Below are 13,705 nucleotides of genomic sequence, written 5' to 3' on the forward strand. Positions count from 1 at the left end.
CTTTCTGATGGAGGCATAGAATTCCATTGTGTGTGTGTGTGTGTGTGTGTGTGTGTGTGTGTGTGTGTGTGTGTGTGTGTGTATATATAGGTATATGTATACCTATATATACATATATACATATACCTATATATATACATATATACATATACATATACATATATATATATATATATATACACTATTTTCTTGATCCCTTCATCTACTGAGGGACATCTGGGTTCATTCATATCTTAGCTATGATAAATAATTCTGTGATAAACATAGTTGTACTGTTAGCCTTTGTATGGTCTTGTTTGTGATCATTTGTGTAAATGCCCAAAAGTGGGATTGCTGGGTCATAGGGGAGCTCTATGTGGAATCTTCTGAGAAACCTCCAAAGTGGTTGAACAAGTTTACACTCCCACCAACAATGCAATAGGGTTCCCTTTTGGCCATATCCCCTCCAGCATCTGTTGTTATTAGAGTTCTTGATTCTAGCTATTCTAACTGGGGTGAGGTGGAATCTCAATTTTGTTTTGAGGTCTTTTGCTTTTTTCTTCATGTATTACACATTCTTTTTTTTTATTGTAAAGATACTATACAGAGGGTTACAGTTACATGAGTGAGGTAATGAGTACACTTCCTCTTGAACATTGTTACCCCCTCCATTGTTTTCCCCCTACCATCCCCTCCCTCCCTCCCTTCCCCAAGGTTCTTTTTTTTTTGATTGTGATTAAGTGATTACATAATTTCCGGAAATTCACAGTATTGTGGAATAATGATGCTCATTTAAAGTCACAAGTTCATTCTAACTTTCCTGGAGCAAATTGTCTATCACAGTCTGTAATATATAATGGTGCTCACATGTTATATACCATATATGTGATCAGCAGCATGGGGATATTTAGTAGTAGTTCAACCAGATGAGTGGGAGTTCTTTGTTTCTTAAGTCCTGTTAGTTTTGTCGTATCACCTAACATTTTGGATTAGCATCCACTTACCAGGGAGACCATGTACCATTTGTCTCTTTGCTCTTGGCTTACCTCGCTCAACATGATTCCTTCTAGCTCCATCCATTTCCCTGCAAATGCCATTATTTTGTCATTTCTAATGGCTGCATGATATTCCATTGTGTATAGATACCACAATTTTTGGATCCATTCATCTGTAGTGGGGCATCTAGGTTGTTTCCATATCCTAGCTATTGCGAACAGTGCTGCAATAAACATGGAGGTGCATGTGTCCTTGTATATTGGTTCCTGTTGTTCAGGATAGATGCCTAGAAGTGGTATGATTGGGTCGTAAGGGAGGTCAATCTTTAGCTTTCTAAGGACCCTCCAGACTGCTTTTCAAAGTGGTTGTATAAGTGTACATTCCCACCAGCAGTGTAATAGCGTTCCTCGTTCTCCACATCCCCTCCAGCATTTGTCGTTGGCTGATTTGTGGATGTGGGACATTCTGACTGGGGTAAGGTGGTATCTCAGGGTTGTCTTTATTTGCATTTCCTTTACCACCAGGGATGATGAACATTTCCTCATGTGTTTCTTTGCCATTTTTATTTCTTCATTTGAGAAGTCCCTCTTTAGTTCCCTTGCCCATTTAGTAATTGGTTTGTTAGGTTTGGGAGGGATTAGTTTCTTGAGTTCCCTGTATATACAGGATGTTAACCCCTTGTCTGATATATTGCTGGTAAATATTTTTTCCCAATTAGTTGATTGTCTTTCTAGCTTGGTTGCGATAGCTTTATCTGTGCAGAAGGTTTTTATTTTAAGGTAGTCCCATTTGTCGAGTCTCTCTCCAACTTGTTGTGACCCTGGGACTCTGTTTAGGAAGTTCCTTCCTGTGCCTATTAGTTCAAGTGTCTCTCCTACTCTGTCCTGCAGTAGTTTCAGAGATTCAGGTTTAATGTTAAGGTCTTTAATCCATTTTGAGTTGATGTTGGTGCATGGTGATAGGCTGGGGTCCACTTTTAGTTTTCTGCATGTGGCTGCCCAGTTTTCCAAGCACCAGCGGTTGAAGAGGCTGTGTTTCTTCCATTGTATGTCTTTGGCTCCTTTGTCGAATATCAGCTGGCTGTAGGCCTGTGGATTTATTTCTGGATCTTCTATTCTATTCCATTGGTCTTCGGGTCTGTTTTTGTGCCAGTACCATGCTGTCTTTGTTATTATAGCTCTGTAGTAGAGTTTGAAGTTCGGCATGGATAGCCCTCCCATATTGTCTTTATCCCCTAGAATTGTTTTGGCTATTCTAGGTCCTTTGTTGTTCCATATGAATTTTTGGACTGTTTTCTGTATTTCAGTGATGTATGTCATTGGGATTTTAATAGGAATTGCGTTGAATTTGTATATTAGTTTTGGAAGTATTACCATCTTTACTATATTAAGTCGGCCTATCCAGGAGCATGGGAGGTCTTTCCATTTCCTAGTGTCTTCTGCAATTTCTTTCTTTAACTTTTTATAGTTCTCATTAAATAGTTCTTTTACATCTTTGGTTAGGTTAATTCCTAAATATTTTATTTTTTTGGGAGGTTATTGTGAATGGGGTTGCTCCCTTTATTTCCCTCTCTTCCTGTACATTATCAGTGTATAGGAAGGCAACTGATTTTTGTGGGTTTATTTTGTATCCTGCTATTTTGCCGAAGTGATTTATGATTTCTAAGAGTTTGGGGATGGAGTTTTTGGGATCGTGGAGGTATAGTATCATGTCGTCTGCAAAAGGGATAGTTTAACTTCTTCTTTCCCTATGCGGATCCCTTTAATGTCTTTTTCTTGCCTTATTGCCCTGGCTAAGGGTTCTAGGACTATATTGAAGAGGAGTGGAGACAGTGGGCATCCTTGCCTTGTTCCTGATTTTAGGAAAATTGGTTGTAGCTTTTCCCCATTAAGTATAATATTGGCTATTGGTCTGTCATAAATGGCTTTTATTGTTTTTAGAAATGTTCCTTCTATTCCTATTTTCTCCAGAGCTTTTAGCATGAATGAATGTTGAATTTTATCAAAGGCCTTTTCTGCATCTGTGGCGATAATCATGTGATTCTTGACCTTGGCTCTGTTGATATGTTGGATTACATTTATTGACTTACGTATGTTAAACCATCCTTGTGTCTCTGGGATGAAGCCTACTTGGTCATAGTGTATTTTTTTTTAATGTGTTTCTGGATTCTGCTGGCTAGAATCTTGTTAAGGATCTTTGCATCTGTGTTCATCAAGGAAATTGGCCTGTAATTCTCCTTTTTGGTTGGGTCTTTGCCTGGTTTGGGGATGAGTGTGATATTGGCTTCGCAGAATGAGTTTGGGATAGCTCCCTCCTTCTCTGTTTCTCTGAAGAGCTTGAGGAGTATGGGTATTAGTTCTTGTTTAAAGGTCTTATAGAATTCTGCTGTGAATCCATCTGGTCCTGGGCTTTTTTTTTTTGTTGGAAGACTTTTGATAGCTTCCTGTATCTCATTATAGGATATTGGCTTATTTAATTGGTTAACTTCTTCTTTGCTCAGTTTGGGCAACTTGTATTTCTCTAAAAATGCATCAATTTCTGCCCAATTTTCTTCCTTTAGAGAGTTTAGCTTTTGAAAGTAGTCTGTTAGAATTGTTTGGATATCTTGGGTACGTGTTGTGATGTTTCCCGTGGCATCCCTAATCCTATTAATATGGGTTTCCTCTCTTCTTTTTTTAATTAATCTAGCCAACGGGCCATCAATTTTGTTTATTTTTTCAAAGAACCAGCTTCTTGTTTGGTTTATTTTGGTTATGGTTTTCTGATTTTTTAATTGGTTAATCTCTGCTCTTAATTTGGTTATCTGGCTTCGTCTAGAAGCTTTAGGTCCCATTTTTTTCTTGTTTTTCTAGCTGTTTTAATTGCAACATGAGATTATTTACTTGGTCTGTCTCCATTCTCTTGATGTGGGCACTGAGGGCAATAAATTTGCCCCTCAGGACTGCTTTTGCTGTGTCCCATAAGTTTCTTTGTGAGGTGTTTTCATTTTCATTGAGTTGTAGGAAATGCTTTATTTCTTCTCTGATCTCTTCTGTTATCCAGGCATTGTTAAGGAGTGTGCTGTTCAATTTCCATGTATTAGAGAAATTTCTGCGGTATGCTTTGTTATTGAGAGCTAGCTTGATTCCACTGTGGTCAGATAGGATACAGGGGATTATGTCGATCCCTTTGTATTTGCTTAAGTTCCTTGCATGAACTATGATATGGTCTATTTTGGAGAAAGTTCCGTGAGCTGCTGAGAAGAATGTGTACCGTGTTGTTTTAGGGTGAAATACTTGGTAGATGTCAGTTAGTTCTTCTTGAAGTATGGCCTCTCCTAATTCGGTAGCTTCTTTGCCAATCCTCTGGTTGGTAGACCTGTCCTTTGGTGAGAGTCGTGTGTTAAAGTCTCCTAGTATTATCGTATTGGGATCTATTTTATTCTGTAAGTTTGAGAGCATTTGTTTGACATATCTGGGTGCACCAATATTTGGGGCATATAAGTTGATGATGGTTATATCCTCCTCTTGGATTGTTCCCTTTATTAATATGTAGTGTCCGTCCTTGTCTTTCTGTACTGATTTTAATGAAAACTTTATTTTGTCAGATATCAGGATAGCTACACCTGCTTTCTTACTGGGGACATTTGATTGGTAGATCCTTTTCCACCCCTTCACTCTGAGTTTGTTTGTATGTTTGGCTGAGAGGTGGGTCTCCTGAAGGCAACAGATGGATGGGTCTTGTTTTCTGATCCAGTCCTCAGTTCGTTTTCTTTTAATTGGCGAATTCAGCCCATTTATATTAAGAGAAAGTATAGAGAGATGCATTGTTGTCCCTGCCATTCCATTTTCCTAAGTTTTTCTTCTTTCCTTTCCTCCTGTGCTTGCTCAGCTAGACTTTGAGTAATGCCTGTTTGGGGCAGGTCCCAGTTCCTGGTTGCTTTCTTCAGGTTGTGTCCCCCCTCTTAGAATTCTTTGTAATGCTGGCTTAATGTTTATGTATTCATTTAGTTTTTCTTTGCTATTAAAAGTTTTCAGTTCTCCATCGAATGCGAATGCTAGCTTTGCCGGGTATATTAGTCTGGGTTGGCAGTTATTGGCTCTCAGGGCTCGTATGTTGCTTTCCCAGGCTTTTCTTGCATTCATTGTTTGTGTGGAGAGATCTGCAGTGATTCTAATTTTTTTTCCCGTTGTAGTATAGCTCCTTCTTTTGCTGCATGCAGGATTGTTTCCTTATTATTCAGATCTATCATTTTTACTATAATGTGTCTAGAAGTGTTTCTTCTGGGATCTTGCTTGTTGGGTGTTCGATAAGCTTTTGTGATGTAGTTAAGATGGTCGTTTTTGAGGTGGGGAAAATTTTCATTGATTATCTTGTTAAATAGGTTTTGCATTCCCTTGCTCTGGAATTCCTCACCTTCATCCACTCCGATTATGCGAAGGTTAAATTTCTTGGCATTATCTGCTTGCTCTTGAATTTCCCTTTGGTTTAATTTGAGTGATTTTTCCATATCTGTCACTTTTTGGTCCAGTTGGTGTATTCTGTCTTCTGTATCTGACACTCTACCTTCCATTTCATTCACTCTGTTGACAGTGGCTTCTATTGTGGTTTGCATGGAGGAAATGGATCCCTTTATGGATTGAATGTTCTGATCTCACCTCTCAATGAGGTATGCATTACCTCTAATTTGGTGTTTATCTCACTTCTTACTGAGGTTTGTGCAGCTTCTATTTTTGCATCCAACTTTTGTTTGATATCCTGTATCTCTTTTGATAGTTCATCCTTGTGCTCTTTCAATTTCTGATCAATTTCTCGCTTTATTTCTTGAGTCATTGCCTCCAGCAACCCTTGGATGTAGCTTTTGTCTTCCATTCCTGCTTTGCTCCCACTGGGGCTCTCCCCTGTGTGGCTGCTGGCTTTTGAGGTGAGCTTGCTGTCCTGGGTGGTGTAAACCTTGTGATTTTTCTCTGTGATTTTCGCATGGGGGTTCAGGAGACTGCTCTTCAATTTTGTTTTGGTGTGTCTGTCTTTGCTTGGTTGCTGATTTTGTATTGGTAGAGAGAGTCTGTGCCTGATCTGGGTTCTGTTGGGAGCCTATTTCCAGCTGCTATTCTGACTTACTTAGCATTCTCAGCTCTCTGCTGTAGATTGCTGGCAGTTCCCACCTTTGGAAGGGTTGAGCAGCCTAGACTGCTTGTGTTGGCTCCTACGGGTGCTCTTGGGAAGATCAGATGCTCTGGATGCACTCTCCCAAATACTGGAGTCTGCTATGGGCTCCTGATGTGTTTTTGTTTGTTTGTTTTGGGCTGGTTGTGGGCTTGAACTCTAGGTTTGGGTGCTGTCCCTCAGCTCTTCAGCTCAAGGCTGGCACCCTACCATTTGAGCCACAGCACCACTTCTGACCCTTTTTGCTTTTGTGATGCTGAGGAATCAGATCCAGGGCCTCATACATCCAAGACTATCACTTAACAGCCTGAGCTCCTGCTTACTGTCAGGTGCTGGCAGCCTGTGTTGCCCAATTCCCAGCCTAGGGTATATGGGTGGAGTTTGGGCTTCTCTTGTCCTGAGCCTCCAGGTCTTTTGTTGTCACAGGCGTGCTTCCCGGGGAGTGTTTCCTGATTTTCTCCCCTCTGTTGAGGCGTATGCTCAGCTTTTTACTTCAGTTGGGAGGAGTTGGTTGTGTTGTTCAGGTGGCGGATCCCCGGGCCTGGTTCCGGCCCCACCCTGGAGCGCGCTCGTTAGGACTGTGCTGATGTGTATACCACCTAGGTTATGCAGCCTGGGGGACACAGTTCAAATTTCTTCTACTGTTGGTAGTCTTGACCCAGGGGCGCTGTTCCTGGCTTGGGCATTTAAGCTCCCTTCCAGGGGCACTCTTGCTCTGGCCTGGCCAGCAGAGTGTGCTCCACGGGCTGATGAAGCTCTCGAACAGTTCCCAGTTTTAGTGGGTCCTGTGGTCCGGGTGTTGGGGTAGGGAGTCTAGGTCAGGGTCTGGGGATTCCCTCCAGCTCTGGTCTCCCTTGAGGGATACACTGTCCCCTGTGGGGTACTCACCCTGGAGCTGGTTGTTTCTGTGTGGTGTAGGTTGTTGTTGCAATCCGAGTTTAGTTGGGGGGTTGCGGGCTGGGTTGGGCGGTGGTGGCTCTGTGTGATTCTTTTCTGTCTCTGTCTCTGTCGAAGCTGTCGGGTCAAAAGTGTCCACGCTCAGGCGGCTTCTTCGCGGATTGTAGAGATCCGGTGGGTCTGACGCCAGTGCCTCAGGCGACTTCTGCGTGGGTGATCTGCAGGCAGCCCCCTGTGCCTCTGGGACCCGGGTGGCCCCTGCCGGGTCGTTGAGATCGCGATCGGGCGGGTGGTCTGCCGACAGGTCCCTTTGTCGTGCTGCTGGTGCCAGGCGGCTTTGGCGGGATGGAGCCTCTCTGCTCCGGTGGAGAGTGAGGGGTGGGGGTGGGATCCTCGTGGAGACTCCTGGCTGGTAGGTTTCTCTGTTCCTGGCGATCCACTGTTCTGTAAACCGGTACCTGGTGATCTGCAAGCGGCCCCCTGTGTCTCTGGGGCTCCCGCAGCCCCCGCCGGGCCGGCTGGCCGGTGGCTTGTCGCACTGCCGCAGGGCCAGTAAAGGTTGGGGGAGGGGGTCTTCGCTTTTCTCTGTTCTGAAATTCTTCTTTTCCTCTCTTTCTTTTTTTGTTATTTTCCACCTCTGGTTTTTCTCTGAGTGTTCGTCTTTTTGTTGTTGTCGGTCTCTTGGGGAGATTAAGCATTGGAACTCGAACTCTCTTTTTGGTTGGAGAGAGCTGTGGCGTTTCCCTACTGCCCCTTTGCCATCTTGGTCCCCCCTTCCCCACATTCTTTTAAGGACAGCTGTGTCTTTTTAACCCATGAGATAGGAAAAATATGAGGGATTTTTCATAGTGATACAAAATCTTTTGCTTATGTGTTACTGTAGGGATTGGTTTCTTTTAGTGATTCTTTTTAGTGACCCCTTTTGCCAGCAGGTGTAAACTACTGTAACCTTACAGATAAGCAGTGATGCTGAACTGCTGGGCCACAGGGACATTGTGTGCAGGGACGCTAATGACAGCTCTTTGTTGGGCCTGTGTTTCCCAAGATGGGAAAACCCTGAACAAGGGGCACATGTGGACACAGAAGCCATGCAGACACTTGATTACATGCCTTAGGGAAGTTGCAGAGAAGGCACCCTGCAGTTGAAGTGGACTGACCAGTGTCACCTGGAAGTGGGCGGCAGCCAGAAATACCCTTCGTGTGTCCATTCCAGTGTCCACTTGCACACTTCAGTGCACCAGTACAAGTATCCTATTAAAATCACATTTTGATGTCTTTCATTGTAGGCTCAGAAGTGGTTCATTTTGATGGAAAAAGTTCTTTGCTGTACACCTTTATTCAGAAATCCACAAATCCAACAAAGGAAGTCATTTCTCTGAATTTTAACTCCAGGAAGAGTGATGGGATTTTAGTTCATAGGCAAGGACGGAATGGCAAGAATTTTACCTTGGAACTAGCTCAAGGAAAACTGGTCCTGTTCCTTAATTCAGGTAAAAACATCAAGGAAGTGTTTTTGAAAACACAATTATTTAGATGAAAGTATTTTATACTTAAATTTTCATTGAATAGTGACTTTTCCCTGAAACTAAATCCATGAATAATGAAAGGAGGCTTTACAAATAATTGCATGGAGTAATTTGTATAAACAGAATCTGCAGGTCAAGGGAACAAGGTTGCCCTACAGTTGAGGAATAGTAAAATCAACATATGGGTATCTGAACTGTAATCTCTATATACAGCTTTATAGTTTAATTGTCTAGGAACCCCATTAGCTGCTCAATGATCATAGCTGCTAATAATATCATAAAGGCACAAATGGATCATTGTAAAAGTTTGAGATACTAATATTAATAAAGTCATAATAAGAAAATATTTTCAACTTAAATGACAATACAATGGATATTGATACAGATCTAGTGGCACACACCTGTAATTCTAGCACCCAAGAGGCTGAGAGAGGAGAATCAAATATTTTAGGCCAGCCTAGTATATGGTAAGACTCTGCCTCCAAAGAAACAAATCTATTGGCACACACCTGTAATTCTAGCACTCAAGAGGCTGAGAGTGGAGAATCAGATATTTTAGGCCAGCCTAGTATGTAGTAAGACTCTGCCTCCAAAACAAATAAACAAGCAAAGAGAAATTGTTCAGGCTAAAAGTAGGTTGTGTTCAAGATTAAGGTTAATCTAGGCATGTGGTACACACCTGCAATCTCAGCTATGTACCAAAAGGAGATAGGGGACCATAGTTTGAGGCCAGCTTTGAGAAAAACGAAACCGCACCTAAACAAAAAGCTGAGTGTGTTGATTTATGTCTGTCATCCCAGCCTCACAAGAGGCATAGGTAGGAGGATCATGGTCTGAGGTCTACCGTGGATAAAAATGCAAGACCCTCTCCAGAAATTAACTAAAGCCAAAAGGACTTGGGGGATAGCTCAGGCTATCAGGAGGAGCCCTTGCAGCTCTGAGTTCAAACCCCAATTCTTCCAAGACAAAAAAGTAAAAGATGAAAATAAAACAATTAGCTAACTAATAGGAGATGGTAAGGAAGTTGTAATGGTGAAACATGTTAGACTTCTTTACTAGAAACCACAGTTCTGACCCAGCTGAACTCACAGTACACTCACTTTTCCTCTTTTTAGGTGAGGCTAACATGTCCTCCCTTGATGTGCCAGCAGCCCTCAGCCTGGGCAGCCTGATGGATGACCAGCACTGGCATTCCATTCTCCTGGAGCTGCACAGCACACATGGAAGCCTCACTGTGGACAAGCACACTCAACTTTTCCAGGCACAGCCAGGATCCAGCTATCTGGATCTTGGTTATAAGGTGGCAAAAGTCCTTTTCAAGTGTATCAGATTATATCACAGAATTCTAATATAGTCTTCTAGGGATAATAGGATTTTATAGAGCAATATCCACCCTTCCCTGGAAATTCAGACTCTGGTGGGCTACTTCTTGTGTGACCATCCCCCCATGGGAGATAATACATATGTGGGCAACTTCATGATGCCACAGCATCACTAGGTGAGACACCTTATAGGGACCACCTTGTCTAAGCTGTCTGTCCTGTCTTAAGACCCTGTATGATCATGATGTGGTTCATGACTCTGCAGACACACTATTGAGTTGTCTTACCATGCACAGATGTTAGTCTTTATGTTTAGGAAGATAGTTTAGCCAGTCAGTATGTATTAAGACCTTATCTACTTGTCTCCAAAAGTGCTTACTTAAGAAGCTAATGTATGAAAAGCAATCAACACAACAAACAGCATTTTAAGATGTGCTATTTTGGACAATTCTAGGTTTTATTTCTCTGTCTCTGTCTCTCTGTCTCTGTCTCTCTTTCTCTCTCTGTATTGGTACTGGTGTTTGAACTCAGGACCTGCATACTTAGTTCCCTTAGCTTTTTTTTGCTCAAGGCTGGTACTCTACCACCTGAGCTACAGCTCCATTTCCAGCTTTTTGGTGGTTAATTGGGAATTTAGTCTCATAGCCTTTCCTGCCCAGGCTGGCATTGAAGTGCAATCCTCTGATCTCAGCCTCATGAGCAACCCATGTCTGGTTGGATAATTCATTTTTAGTTTGGAATGTGATTGTCAGCCATAGATATTCATTCTTGCTTCAGATCATCCTAAGCAGAGTAAGTGACCTTATGAAGTAAGGTGGCTGAGCCTAAATAATTTCTTGCAGACATCCTTGGTGCTTAGGCCTAGAAGTGAGACAAGTCATCCTTTGAAGTGCAGATGCCTGGCCAGTGGGGTGAGCTAGGAGGGTTCTGCTTCAGGGAAATGCAGATGTCATAGCCTTAGGAGGGCTTTGATTAGCTCCCTAAATGGCTTGGATCACTAGCCTCTGAGTAACCTCTAAGCATACCCTATGTGGAAGATTAAGGCCTATTTTCCCTCGATGGGAAAGTTCTGCTGGTACTTGAGTATGTCTATTTAAGGCCTGGCATCTTGTCCTCATGGTAGGGGGAGAAGTAATAATCCTGCCCCACCCCCAGCACACACACACACACACACACACACACACACACACACACACACACACACACACACACACACACACACACACACACACACACACACACACACACACACACACACACACACACACACACACACACACACACACACACACAGGTGATAGGCATTCCGGGATCCCTGGAGACAGGGGTGGGCACTTGGCTGATAGGTCGCTGAACCTGTCACTCAAGTGCCTGGGACTTGGAGTGTCCTGTGGCCCTGCCCCCCCTGCCCAGACTCTATTTAGGCATGGAACAGCATAGGCTTGGGATGCAATGCCATGTGTGTCTCCTTGATGCTGTCCTGTGTCTTGTTTCCTGGCTTGTTTCCGGTCATCACGGCGTCCCAATTCAGCTCTTCATTGGAGCTGAATTGGTTTGTTGGTATTTTGTTCTTTCTTTCATTTCTGGCCTGTTTCCTAGCTGTGCTATGTGTATTTGGGGGCTCTAGGCCTTTGTAACAACTGGCTTTCTGTGGCCTGCTATGTAATAAGGACTCCAATAGTCCATCTACTTAAATGTGGCTTCTGGGATAAGTCACCTTACAACACTTGGAGAGCTCAGACTTAATCAACATGCATTTTACATGATTTGTTAAGTATGAAGAGAGATAATATCCATAAACCTATACACTTTATTTTAGTGATTCTGAAGCCTCAATCTCCACCCTATCCTGAATTGCAGTACTTGTTCTGATGGCTCTGCTCAGCGTTGCATCAGGCATATCAAGCAAACCAGGGAACTGCATGCAGTGCTCACTGGCATCGGCATAGGAGACCAAGCAAGGGCAGAGCTTGCTCTTGAACAACAGCATCAGTGGATTGATTATGATGAGCTCACAGCATTATGGTAGAAGCCAAAACCCCCAACCTGGCTGCTAGAAAGTTTGTTAAGCCAAAAGCCATAGATTTACCATAAAAATAAAGATGAAATAAAGATGAAACACTATCCAAAAATAACAAGTCATATGACTGTTGTACATATGGTGAAAAGAATACGTTGCATCTTAAAACTTGATTTGCAATGAACATAGCAGTGTAAAACAATACAAAACAAAAATGAAGGCCAATTATCACTATACTTATAAAACATTTCAGCCTGATAATCAGAAAATAATTAAACAATATGATTTTATGCCATTGTTTTTCTTTCTAAGATCAGCTTTGGAGGGATTCCTGGACATGGAAAATCGTCCACATTCCCACACAAAAACTTTGATGGGTGTTTGGAAAATCTCTTCTATAATGGAGTAGATATCACTGATCTGTCCAAGAAATACAAATCACAGATTCTCTTCATGGTAAGTATGCCTAACTTTGGTGCCAGTTGAGGGGGAATACGGGGAGTGGGGGAGATGGGAAGGGATGGTAAGGGGAAACAAAGGAGGAGGCAGCAATGCTTGATAAGAAATGTACTCATTACCTTGCTCATGTAATTGTAACCCCTCTGTACGGTATTTTCACAATTAAAAAAGTCATAGGGTTCATAAGCAATGTAGATTAAGATAACGATGACTATCATTGTGAAGATTAAAAGGTTTGAGACTTTAAAGCAAATAAATAATTCAGCTTTCAAAAGCCTGAAAAAAAAGAATGTAATAGAAAACCTGTAATTTAATTCAGTAATTCAGGTTTTCATGTTTTTCCTAAAGGTACAAATCATGCATAGTTTTCCTTTATGCTTTATTTTTATACCTGTGGGAAAATGGTTGCTTAATTTTACAAAAATGTCAAAGTATGTCCATAGCACTTGGCCTTGAATTCATGGCCTCACACTTGCTAGGCTGGTGCGCTACCACTTGAACCAGGTCTCCTGCTCATTTTTTGTTTTAGTTATCCTTTTGAATATGGTCTCTTGTTTTTGCATGGGGAAGCCAGTCTTGGACTATAGTTAGTCATCCTACTCACCCTCCTACATATCTGGGATTACAGATGTGAACCCACACCTAGCTTGCTTGTCACAATGATGTTCTTACTAAGGTTTTGCCCAGGATATTCTTCAAACACGATATGCCTAAAGTCTACATCATGAATAGCTGGGAGTATAGATATGTACTACCATGCCCAGCCATCTAAATAAAACCTTATATTCAGTATTTTTAATTGTAAGAACATAACGAGATCCACTTTCTTAACAAGTTTTTATATGTGCAATAACATTGCCATAGACTCAAGGTTGTCCAGAGATCTCTGGAACTTAATTTACATAACTGGAACATTTTGTTAGTTCTACACCAACTCCCCATTTCCACTTCTTCCAGCTTCTGTTACTACCATTTTTCTCTCTGCTTTTTCTGAATTTGATTGCAGTTCATAGAAGTGGAATCCTGCCCTTTTTGTCCTATAAATGGCTTATTTCCCTGAGCATGGTGTCTTCCAGTCTCTTCCAGGTTGTCCCTTATGGTGGTATTCTCTCCTTCAAAGCTGAATCCCAGTCCATCGTATGTGTGTGCCACATTCCTACAGTTAACGTGGGGAGAGGGCTAGAAGGCTGTAGCAACTTCAATCATGTATGAAAGTTACACTAGCGCTCCACCCTATGCACTTTAGATCCTGAATGTCATAGTTTGTAATGTTTTATACTGTGGATCCATGATAGTATTTTGTATAATTGTTTTTAAAACTTTGTCTATCTTTTACCCCAGAATTGAAAGTGATTTTTACA

General features: G+C 42.0%; 1 protein-coding gene across 1 annotated transcript in view; it reads left to right on the forward strand.

Annotated features, from left to right (window-relative positions):
• The window catches only part of LOC138836936 (contactin-associated protein-like 3), a 185,144-nt gene that overhangs the window by 73,342 nt on the left and 98,097 nt on the right, over positions 1–13,705 (forward strand). Inside the window, exons 5-7 of the mRNA XM_070035639.1 lie at positions 8,304–8,507; positions 9,659–9,843; positions 12,198–12,341. Coding sequence (XP_069891740.1) covers positions 8,304–8,507; positions 9,659–9,843; positions 12,198–12,341 — 533 coding nt within the window. The remainder of the gene's footprint in view (positions 1–8,303; positions 8,508–9,658; positions 9,844–12,197; positions 12,342–13,705) is intronic.

The sequence above is a fragment of the Dipodomys merriami genome, unplaced genomic scaffold, assembly GCF_024711535.1.
Source record: "Dipodomys merriami isolate MVZ:Mamm:240054 unplaced genomic scaffold, mDipMer1.0.p SCAF_26, whole genome shotgun sequence".
Lineage (NCBI taxonomy): Eukaryota > Metazoa > Chordata > Mammalia > Rodentia > Heteromyidae > Dipodomys > Dipodomys merriami.